Source organism: Penaeus japonicus, unplaced genomic scaffold (assembly GCF_977035675.1).
Source record: "Penaeus japonicus unplaced genomic scaffold, GWHDUDI00000001_assembly GWHDUDI00000031, whole genome shotgun sequence".
NCBI classification, from domain to species: Eukaryota; Metazoa; Arthropoda; class Malacostraca; order Decapoda; family Penaeidae; genus Penaeus; species Penaeus japonicus.
Genome location: NW_028234433.1, coordinates 4,321,891 through 4,334,390, shown reverse-complemented (window position 1 = coordinate 4,334,390; position 12,500 = coordinate 4,321,891). Strand labels below are relative to the sequence as shown.

The 12,500-nt window shown below is 32.8% G+C and overlaps 2 protein-coding genes across 6 annotated transcripts in view; one reads left to right on the top strand and one right to left on the bottom strand.

Annotated features, from left to right (window-relative positions):
- The window catches only part of LOC122250642 (coactosin-like protein), a 64,922-nt gene extending 64,742 nt beyond the window's left edge, over nucleotides 1-180 (top strand). For all 5 annotated transcript variants that reach the window (XM_043012136.2, XM_043012132.2, XM_043012135.2 and 2 more), the window contains one exon: nucleotides 1-180. This exon is cut by the window's left edge and continues 619 nt beyond it. The gene's annotated coding sequence lies outside the window, so the exon portion shown is untranslated.
- A 2,664-nt stretch (nucleotides 181-2,844) lies between these two features.
- Nucleotides 2,845-12,500, bottom strand: part of LOC122250641 (WD repeat domain phosphoinositide-interacting protein 3) — a 15,345-nt gene continuing 5,689 nt past the window's right edge. Inside the window, exons 3-8 of the mRNA XM_043012131.2 lie at nucleotides 11,810-11,992; nucleotides 10,751-10,897; nucleotides 9,314-9,443; nucleotides 8,359-8,463; nucleotides 7,999-8,120; nucleotides 2,845-7,798 (exon numbers count right to left, since the gene is read on the bottom strand). Of these exons, the coding sequence (XP_042868065.1) occupies nucleotides 7,692-7,798; nucleotides 7,999-8,120; nucleotides 8,359-8,463; nucleotides 9,314-9,443; nucleotides 10,751-10,897; nucleotides 11,810-11,992 (794 nt within the window). The 3' untranslated portion in view covers nucleotides 2,845-7,691. The remainder of the gene's footprint in view (nucleotides 7,799-7,998; nucleotides 8,121-8,358; nucleotides 8,464-9,313; nucleotides 9,444-10,750; nucleotides 10,898-11,809; nucleotides 11,993-12,500) is intronic.

The following is a 12,500-nucleotide window of genomic DNA, read 5'->3' as shown; positions in this document are numbered from 1 at the left end:
AGCATTACAATAGACAGGTCATATTTAATTCTACAAAGAATACAGTTAACCATCAGTTATATAATTCAAATAGAGGTATCATACTTTTCTGGTTTTAAATTTTTTGTGTTGTTTTTAGGCCATACACAATCTTGGAGCTGGTTCTGTATTGTCATATGTAATAAAATGATAAAATAAGTAGCATTGTCCATTATTACCCATCCTCAAAATAAATAACCATTTCTTAACATCTTTTCATGTTAAAATTCATTCCTAAAAGAATAACTTTATTTTCAAAGAGGAATATTATTATATTTTTATTCATACTGAGTATTATAAAACTGCACCTGTCAATAATAAGTATTATTATATTCTTCATTCAAATTGTCTGTCATGAGATTTTAGTTTCCAAAGTGTAATTCTTAAAATGTTCCTAAATTCTAGTAAAAATATTACCTAAGTATATTGGCATTCATAGACACTGAAGTAATATATTTTTCATGGAATTATCTAAACCCCAAAGTGTATAATGCTTCCCACACATATATCACCTGATATTATTATTAAAACTTTGGCAGAACTTTCTATCAAGTGTATAGTATATTTGTTTGTGTGTGTGTGTGTGTGTGTGTGTGTGTGTGTGTGTGTGTGTGTGTGTGTGTGTGTGTGTGTGTGTGTGTGTGTGTGTGTGTGTGTGTGTGTGTGTGTGTGTGTGTGTGTGTGTGTGTGTGTGTGTGTGTGTGTGTGTGTGTGTGTGTGTGTGTGTGTGTGTGTGCGTGTGTTTGTGTGTGATGTAATCTTCCATCTACAAAAGGATAATAATAAGAAAATTTCATATCATTTTCATCTATTCTAGAAGTATATATTTACAAATGCTGTACACTTGATGAAGCAATATAATAACAATTAGCTAAATATCAAAATATATAACTGTAATAACCTATCACCCAATGAAATAATTTATGAGACTAAACTAATACATACTTTCTTTTACCTGTAACCTGTTTCCAAAAAGAGAAGCTACAGATCTCAAATCTAATTTACTGTAAAATTGCATATAAATTACTTTTTTTTGGTACACTGACAATTAGATCACCATTAGCATACAAAATGAGAGATAAATGAAATGGAAAAGAAAAGACGAAAAGAAAGATTTTCACGACGTACAACATACCTTCTAAACATAAAAAAGTGAGCAAATAACACATGAAAATCAACATACAAAACCCCTACTATGTTGCCTCTAATATCAGTTATCTACTAGAAATCACAGTGGTTATGTGAGACCTATACAAGGTCTGTGGTTTTTTCAGTTTACAAAAGTCTTCATTTTTTATATAGAGATGAAGAGGAGAACTAAGGAAAAAAAAGGGGGGAGGGGGAATATATAAACTTATATTATACAACCTATTCCATATAATAGACCACTCTTGTGACATTAATTCAAAGTATGAATCATCAATATTCAAAAATAGTAATCTTTCAGAAATCTCAACTCAACTTATTATGTCAAGACTTGAATTACATATCAAGTCTTTACTTCCATGTAATATTAGTATTTTCTTTTTTAAACATATCACTGTAAGTCCTCTGTTACCTACCCCCCAAAAAAAGATACAAAAGTGAGCAAGTGTCAATCCTCAGAAGAATACTCACTACAGGAAAAAAACCCTCGCAGATACTCAACATATGATGTCACCGGCACAGAGGTCCGAACATTGGACAATAATGCTACAGAAGAATCAGAACACAATGGAGAACATGTATAATTTAGTATCTAGGTATCTGATCGCACAGGATATAGTGGAGGTGAAGATCTAGCAAGTTTACCTATGATCAAATCACCTAATCCCTGAATCTAAAAAAATAAAAAATAAAAACTTCATCAATATTTGAATAAAGGACAACCATCTTTTATATAAATATATGTGTATATATATATATATATATATATATATATATATATATATATATATATATATATATATATATTGTTTTTTCACAGTTCTCATAGAGTATGGGAAGCTTGCAGGATATGAAGTGCAGATGCTTAAAGGATAAACATGTCTTTTCACAGCTGACGTTGCTTATGACTATTCACTTGTGAGTTCAATTAACTACTACTTTGCCCCCCCCCACCCTCTCCCCCTCCCCGACATTTTCTCGCTAGCTAGATATGTACAGGTAACACATATTTATATAATATGTACAGCAGTTATGCTTTTGTAACAAATACATATCTTTCAATCTTATAACTGACTTTTTTTTATTGTATTCTATTTAAGAAAATAATAACAAAAACAAAAATAAAATAACAGACAAGTAATTACAGGAGTCATACTCTGTGATAATTGGACAATTACTGATTATTCACATTCACATTCACACACAAAAATAAAGTAAATCTTATTATCACGAAGTCATACTAATCAAAATTATTTCATCAGCTGTGTAAGCATTCATCATGTAAGTGTATAAGATTTCACACCATATTCAAAAAGCAATTACAAACTTTCTGCATATGGACCATGCAACCTGAGCCAATGGAATTGCATTTGCAAGACAGGAGATACTGTGAATTAATAACATACAATAAGAAATTCAAGAAAATGCAAGAAGTTTCAAGTTCACTATAGAAATGATAAAAGAGTAAATATTTGTCCCTCATTCTTGCTTTCCCTCCCTCTCTTTCATTCTCTCTCTCTCTCTCTCTTTCTCCCATCCCCATTCTCTCCCTCTCTCATTCTTACATGTATTTCTCTCTGTGGAGAAGTTAGATAGACACATCTATCAAACTTTTTTTTTTTTTTTTCTTAGGAACAGGGTGTACATCATTTACAATGGGAAAATAATAATTACATGATGTACAGAGTTGCTATAAATTGATAAAGTCAATTAAAGGGTTACATTTTATTTTTACACTTCAATGTAAATCACTTATGGAAGGAATTTTTGTTGCACATAGGCTCAGTTGCGGATGTACATATAATTTTTCCTGTTACACTCAATGGTATCGTTTTCCTTTATTATTGCTGTATGTCTACAAAAATAAAAGCAAAAAATTGCTTTATGTGATCAATCATTTAAAAACACAAGGGGGCACATATATCATATACTTTCACTCTAACTACAACACTCTCTGGCTTTTCCCACCAGATATGAATTAAGAAAAAGGAGAAAAGAAAGAAAGTAATAATTAATATTATCAACAAACATCAATTTTCATAAAAATTCCATGGACAATATCTCTGAAATCTGAATCCTTGAAATGACTGACCAACAAGAGCCTGCTAACAGAAAAGTGTGTGTGTGATATCCAGCCCCTGAATGCTCCTTATAAGTATTCCAGTGCTTTGTTAACATTTTTGAAAAATTCGAAGATGAAGTCAAGTTAGGAATTTCATTAAGGAGACCATCTGCTATAGTTAGTGAGTTTAATTGAAAAAAAAAGAAAAAAAAAAAGAAAGAGAAACAAAAAGAAAAACTTCAGAATGGCTCCACAGACTTGATTTAATTCTTTCCCAATATGAACCTTGAAATAAGTTTCAAAAACCTCAAGAACTTTAGAAACTTCCCTCTTAAGGATTTTTTTCTGACAGCTTTCCCTTTCCCTCTTCTTAAATGGTAATAAGCAATAAAAGAAAAACGATTCAGTATTCAAATTCCCCTCAGCTCTAAGTGTCCAAGACAGCAATAAACCCAAACTGGCTTGTCCCAAAGCACAGATGATCCCTTTAACTATGAGATACAGCACCCATCAATTGGGCTGAAATGCCAATGTTAGAATTATATGCACCAAAAGTCTTACTGATGGAAGGAGTCATTCTTTCTCAACAACCTTGTTCCCATTTCTGATAATAACTGGAGAGAGGAAGACAGACAGGGAGAAGGAGAGGGAGAGGGGAGAAAGAGAAAAATGATAAAAAGATCTGAAGATTGAAGGAATTAAGAAGAAAAAGATAAATAAGAATAAAACAAAGATAAGACGTAGAATGAGACAGAGAACCTAAAACAGAAAGCCAACGCTCCCAGATCTAAAGACCAGATCACTACGCTTAACAGTACATAGAAAGATCATCTACCACTTCTACTGGAAGACCAAACGAAGCCCCATTGTCAAGCTTGTAATGATAATTACATAGGATGCTTAACCAAGGACGTCTTAAAACTTCGATTATAGTCTGCTAACAGTCAAGACTGTTGTTCCTTCCATCAGTAATGAGAAAAAATTATAAGTCTGAAAAATAGTTGAGAGTCTATTTATATTTTCATTCATTAATTATCATTCTCATTTTCTTTTTTGACTATATCAACTTTTTGGATGCTCATGTGATCAGAGACTTTAGTTTGTTTATATATTCTAAAAAGCCATTTATATTTAGATTCGTATTTACACTGTTTGGAACCAGCAGACTGTGTTACGCAAGCACACACTGCAATTACAAAACATTACAGAATGACAGAATTCAATAACACAAAGCATGAATTCCATATGTACAATATTGGACTTCAATTCATGGTGTACTCTTCTGCAGAAGCTTATCAAGCATTCAGCTGTATATATCTATAAAAAGACATCTAATGGATGTGCACAAAGCATCAATTTCAAATTTGTTTGCTTATAACACCAGTCATTGAACTACCTTTTGTGACAACAGCTACTCAATAGGAATCCTGGATTGGCAACTAAAAATAGATATTCCATTTTCAGTAATTCTACCATAATATCAAAACCAAGTCAATAAAAAAGGTAAGATCACAATTCTCATAATTGCAAGTTAAGAAACCTGTCTTCAAATTGGGGTATTTCATACACCAACGCTTAGAGGGTAACAGTGCCAATTTTTTTTGTTGCAGACACCTATTTTCCATATTAAACACATCCTAACCTGGTCCTTTCCTTTTTTTAATTGTGTATACCTCTGTTATCATAATATCCTGTCCAAATTTAATTCTTAAAATTTAGAGAAAGCAACCAAACCTTCTAACTCTCTCCCTCAAGTCATCAAATTATTCTTTCTCATACACTGTGTAAAATCTACTTGAAGTACACAGAATTACAGAATGTTTCATCTAATACAACTGAAATATAAATTTTCTTCCATTATAAATATATACATTTTTCTATTCTTAACAATAATGCATTCATATCCAGATCATCTTGAACAATTCTTGGATTAATTCAGAATATCACCACAGAACATAGCTCAATATCAACCTAACTAAAAGTGTTTAAAGATAAATATATAAAAAATGATTAATACAAAAGGAGATTGACACCACATGAGTGATTGGCTCCCTATAAAGAAAAAAGAAAAAAGAAAAGAAAAGAAAAAAAGAATGCAAATATGAAACTGATCATTTTTTTCTGAAGCTAAAATTTTAAAACCAACATTAAGAGCTCTGATTCCTATATGTAAAGCTCTCTCTTTGCTCTGGTTGTAAAAATGAACATCAACATGATTTCTACTTCATTTCTTAAGGTTTTTAATCACAATACAGTACCCTGATATCCTACTGCCACATTATAGAAACTCTCTCTCTCTGTTTGTTTCTGTATCTATCACATCACTCAACAAACATAAACTTGTTCAATCCTCGAGCAAAGTGTCTCAGAATATGGGAATTTTATCTTAATTTACATTATCATATAACCTTTGTGACATTATGAATATTCTAACTTCAATATCTAATACTCTCAAACAAATTTTCACAATCAGTATCATGAAAATCATAACCATTTCACAACACACTATCTTCAAATACATATATACTGCAAGAATATTTCAAGAGCGCATAAACCTAATGGACACACTTAAACACAAACTCTCACAAAATCATTAACACACACAAAAATTATCCAAAGTAAACTCTCAGTAAACCACAAATCGAAGTATCGAAATAGGCATTAGTTTTCTTTGGTTGATTCAAAAGATATCTTAAGATCTGAAAAGAGTGGAGGGAGTGGGGGGAGGGGGGGAGCAAAACAGAGAGAGAGAGAGAGAGAGAGAGAGAGAGAGAGAGAGAGAGAGAGAGAGAGAGAGAGAGAGAGAGAGAGAGAGAGAGAGAGAGAGAGAGAGAGAGAGAGAGAGAGAGAGAGAGAGAGAGAGAGAGAGAGAGAGAGAGGGAGAGAGGTTTACCTTCCTGTTTTTCAGGGTTAACTAAACATTTGTATAAAAAAAGTAATACAAAATGACGTCCTTTTCTTACTCTATTCAAATCTATCCATCCAGTTATTAAAAATAACTGAAAATTACACTACTTCCTCCATATGAAGCCTTTGACTACATTACTTGTCTTATGTCAAGCCACACATTTTGTTAGTGGGACATTTATCGACTGTCAATGTCCTCGGAAAAACTTTGGACCACAAAGAGTAACTCGACAATCCTCAAGGAGGTTTGAACTGTGCACTCAAGGCTCTGTGAGGCGGCAGTTGTTTCTGGCAATAACTGGAAACAAACTTGCTCCCTGGCACACAATGCTGGGGTCATGATCTAATTTCTAATGAAATTCATCAAAACATCAACCTTGATATATCATTAAAAAGGTAATTCACAAGAGAATAGAATAAAAAACAAGATGAAAAAAAGCAAGAAGTAGGAGAGAAAAAAGATTAGCATACATAAATAAAAAATATGTACAAATACATACACACACACATACAAATAAGTCATCAAATCTTATCATAACATCTTTCTTTGTGTTACAATTTTAGCATAGTGAAAATATTTCCCGTCTTTAGGACAATCTGTTATCTTTGACACTTTAGGAAATTGTGAGGTGATCAAATTTACAAAAGGTGGGAAGAAAAGCAAAAAGAAAGGAAAATAAATAGAAAGAAAACAAACAGAAACAAATGAAATTGAGGAAAATAGAGAGAAACAAAGGAAATAATGGAAAAAAGAGAGAAAGCAAGAAAGAAAGCTAATAAAAAAGAAGAGAAAACAAGGATGGGGAGAGAAAGACTGAGAGCAAGAAAAACAGAGAAAGACTGAAAGAATGAAAGAGAGGAAAAGAGGAAGAGAGAAAGACTGAAAGAATGAAAAAGAAGAAAAAAAAGAGAGAAAGAATAATAGAGGGAAAAGAGAAAGATTGGAAAATGTATAAAAAAAAATAGAAATGAAAACGAAGTGAGAAAGAGAGAGAAAAGAGAAATACAGAAGATAAAGATATTGGACAGAGGTAGGAAAGAAAAAGAGTAAATGAAAGAAAAAAATAACAAGTGATGAGTAAGTGGGAATTCAACAGAAAAATCTGGAATTATCGGCAGATGGCAGAAGCATCCACGTAAAGAACATGAAAAATAAATAATGAACAACTACTGGAGAGAAGAGGAAAACTTACAAACTTGCGTTGCATTAAGTACAAGTGTTGCAATAAACTTGACCATAGGAACAATAATCTAATAAAAATACAGTCAAGATGTCATTCCTTTAAGTGGAGAAAATCTGCCAAATATGGAATGAGGGACTGAACAATAATAGATAATAATAAAAACGAATAAAAACAAAAATAGTTTTCCAAAAATCATGAAAAAATGACACTTACACAGTACATACTACTAGACTATCACATGTAATCTTGCGACTGCACATTTGAGTCAGAATTCTTTAACAACCCTCAATGTTGGTGTTAACGTACATAGCTCATAAAAACGCTGCATGTGGGGCTGGCGCACAGAGCACTCTTGTGAAACCTTGGCCTGAGCCCTATGCTTTGTCGTCGGTCATCTCAAGGAAGTGCGCGTACACCTCCCTGCTGCATTCCCCCTTCGCGTTGAATGTGAACTTGTAGTAACTGCCATCAGCGCATATTGCTGAGAAGAGGGGGAGGCATTTAACATTCCAACTTCTGACAAGGATTTGGCAAGCATTTTTAAATCAGGTTTGGTTATTTATTACCAAATCTGACAAATCCCTGGGTAATGTTATGTAACATACAAATCCAATCAAATCAGCACTTTCCATAAAGACATACATATAAAATGAATATATAGGCCAAATCAGCCATTCTCACCAATGACAGAGTTGCTGGTGGGACCAAAGGCACATATACACTGCGACCCTCCAGGAACCTCAAACTTGCAGAAACTCCACTTGCTGCTGAAGTACTTGGGCAGAAAAGAGGCTGATGCTAAGCTGCAAGGAAAATCAATTTTTATTTATTTTGGTCTATCTAATGTAAGAACAAGAACTTGTGGCCATATATATATACAAATATAAATGCTCTTGCTCACATAAATAAACAATGTGCCCTCACAGCAAACATCAAAAGAAAATATTATTATCTCAATAAAAGATATGAAAATCTGTACATAGACAACCATAAAAGAATAAACAATAAAATAAAGGCATATACTCATTAGCAGATGCTAACCTCGACTGCTTGTTTTTCTTGTCCTCGTCTTCTGTAGCAAATATGTGAACCGTCCCGTGGTCACTTGAGACGCACAGCAGAGAAGAATCTTGACTGAAGTTAATGCTACAAGAAAACATCGAAATGAAATAAAAAATACATCTAGATTTATTATCAAGACTTAAGGAATACTGAACATTTTAAATATCATTTCTAGTTCTGAATTTCCAGAAAAATATTCTTCTACAAATTTACTTAAGGGAAAGAAAGACAGAGAAAAGAAAGAGAAAAAGTATGTGAAGACAAAATACATTACATGACCACCCATCCCCTGTATCAAATAGGGATGTATTTCACAGAAAAAGGTTGGATAACAAAATTACAGATTACAAATCTATTTTTCCCATAGAATTAAAGAGTTGGGGGTTTGATTCCTGATATCTATCTTTACCTGAGAAACATTCACTAAAAACGGGAAATATACAATAATTTCTCATTTTACACAGGTTGATTGGCTCTCCTGGCAGATCAATTAATATACCCTGGTATCCAATCAGCACTGGTGGTGCAACTAAATGCAAATGCTCTGCTTATTCAAGAACTTGGTAGCATTCCTTTTCTGATGATGCTTAGAACAGTACTGCACATCATCTCATTATTTTTATTGTTACAGATGTGGATCTCCTTCTCAACTCTATTGGTTACAGTCAACTAACAAGGTTTAAAATATCAATAGTACAGGGGGTAAATATCAAATAATCAAAAAGGGTGCAGTGTTGTGAATATCATAACAAGAAAATGTTGGATAGCAGGGGATAACAGTATTGAAGAAATGTGAGATAGCTATATAATAGTAATAGTAAGGAAGAGGAGGAGGAGGAGGAGGATGAGGAGGTGGAGAAGGAAAGACACCTCCCGCATTTGGTTTGATGGTTATTCTGCTATTGATGCTTATCAATTTCTTAGGACTACCTACCAGTATATTGTTGCTGCATTGGCTCCTCTGCGGAGTTCATTTAACTGAGTTCCTGATGCTGTGTCAAAAATTCTGATTAGCGTCCCCTTTTCTGAGGCCGTGGCCAATCTTGTTCCCGGGAGGTTTAGGGCTGGAAGAATAAAATATGAATGTTAATATATCCAACTCCTGGTTAACTGCATATCAGGAGGGAGGGAAGGAGAGAACAAGAGAGGGAGAGAGGGAGGGAGGGAGGGAGAGAGCAAGAGATATGATGTAAAGGAAGCCATTTCTATATATTCCTAAGATGTGGCTGCTGGCCAAGTCAAGCCAAGCCACTAAGCATTATTAGTGTCAAATGGGGTCGCAGTCATAGCCAGAGAAACATGACAAGGGTCAAAAGAAAAAAAAGTTGAGAACCATAGATATGGACTGATAAGTAGGTACTTTTCTTAATGATTGGAAATATTGTTTGTGATCCTCTCATCTAACTGTCTATTTCCCTTCCTCCTCCTGATGGAAAGGGTGAATTGAAAAATTCCCAAATGAAAGTAGTCACCTTTGATGCACTCATTAGGGTTTACTTCTTTTCTTTTGAGATATCACATTATCATAAAGATATATTCATGTTTAATTTATCAAAATTATATTTATTTCAATAAGAAGAAATATTCAGGTGTCTTTGAAATTACATATATGAATATAATCTAGATATGTATTCACTCCCATATTTCCTTTCTTTGGAGACCAACATCATGAATTAGTCAAATTATCGTAAGGATGGCACCACAGATGGATTTTGTTTAGATTCACCTGAGATATTTCAAACTTTCATAATCTCTTTCATTTATTCCTTATAACACTAGAGTCTTTGAGTGGAGTTTGGGACTTCAAACATGCTATTTTGGTGAATATAACAGCAATTATGTTAATTATGATTTTAATTGCTACCATCAGTCAATAAATAGAGTCATTACTGATTGTGTAATAAAGAAATATAGCAATCCACACTTCCTTTACATTAAATATGCCATGACAACTATCGACACATATAGCATGACGCATCATCATCGGGTCAATAACTCCTGCATCATGCATGTCATGACACCCATCTGCAGTTTTCAGAAGCATAACTTTAGTAACCTTGAAAAAGTCAGGGTTTATCTGACATATGCAAAGCACTTTTACTAAGTTTCTGTGCCAATTAACAACACACATGGATAAATAAAAAACGATAGCATTAATAAAAACCTCAACACAGTCGGCACAAGAGACGTAGACAAGGGCAGCCAATTGTTATGGACACCTCAATCATACAGACAGCGCTTTGTCCATTTTAACCCACTGTAACAAAGGTCAAGTCTAATATTGAGGATAAAAAGAAAGACCTCCTTTTCCAATAGAATATAACCTAACCACATCTCTTCATTAGTAAAGGCAATACCTGCCCTAACCTACCGATACAACTAAGAGGCGAGTCGTGGGCGAGGATGTCCTGTGGGGATTTTTCCGTGTTGGCGAGGTCAATGATGAGCACATGACCAGCGCGAGGCCCAGGGAAGGCCAGGAGTGAGTTGTTGCTGTTGGGACACAGCACACACAGCCCTGTAAAACACATTTATGGTGTGAAAACTGACTGAAAGGGGAAGAAAGTAAGAAAAAAGGAAAAAAAAAGAAAGAAAAAAGAGAGAGAGAGAGAGAGATATATATATATATATATATATATATATATATATATATATATATAATATATATATATATATATATATTATATATATATATATATATATATATATATATATATATAAAATATATATATATATAATATATATATAAATAAATAAATAAATATATATATATATATATATATATATATATATATATATAATATATAATATATAAATATATATATAAATAATATATATATATATATATATATATGTATATATATATATATATATATATATATATATATATATATATATATATATATATATATATATATATATATACCTATAAACAGATAGTAGCACAACATAACGTGAAGAAGAAAATCTTTGGTAGAAGTACCAAAAACTATAAACATTTATTACATAAAGAATTGTCAGATAATTCACTGGTTCCTTTTCGTCCATTCCAACATAAATAACCAATCTAGCTAAGTTACTGTGTCATGACTGCAATAATACCCACAGCTCAGTATTCTAGTCAAAGGTTCTATAAGTAATGTTGCCAATGGAAAAAGTGATTGCATATATGATGAAAATTTGTGCAAAGCAGCTACAGTTTTCAGAAAATATTAATAAATACTACAGCATATGAATTTCATAATCTCCACAAGTAGAAAAAAAATCCCCTAGTTTTTAATAAAAAAAGAAAAGAGAATATACTCAATTACATAAAAAATAAAAATGAACAACATTAATAATAATAATAATAATAAAAACATAACCTTTAAACAGCTATACAAAAAACACAAAAAGCTCCTTCCCACATATTCAAAGCACTATTTCCTACCTTTGGGGTTATTGGCTGTGTCGAAAACGTGAAGCTGTTGTGGATTGCTGGTGAAGGTGTAGACTTTTATCATCGTATCGAGGATGACAACGATCCTGTCACGCCGCAACCGCACGCCACGAACTTCCGATGCAAATTCTAGCTCAATGACGTGTTTTTTCTTCAGGTCGTCCCACACCATAACTGTGGCAGGGTTTGAAAGATGCAATAGTGAGCACACAAGAAATACTTGGCTTAAAAACAGTGAAGAATAATTGAATAATTGAAAAGGAAGGTCAAAATATAGAATAAATAATAGAATGGAATATATAAATGATCAGAATAAATAGCAAACAAATTACAGAATATAAAATAGTGCAAGAACTGAAAAAAATCAGTCAGTAATTGGTTCTTACTTGTGGCAACGATTTATGTAATGAAAATGAAGACTTTAGTCACTGAAGAGGTACTAATCAACAAGAATATAAAAATACACATTTACAATACAATTTATGAATATGAGAGTAAACTTGAAATCTGAAATGAATATAAATTCAAGAAGAGAATGCAATAAAGGAAAACAAAGAGAGGGAGGGTATATGAAAGAACAATGTGCATGTCAAAGCTGTTCATCCATTATGGATGGGTGTCATGACATGACGGCACCGGTTAGGCCTAAAAGACAGGTGTCAATACGTAAATGACACGACAT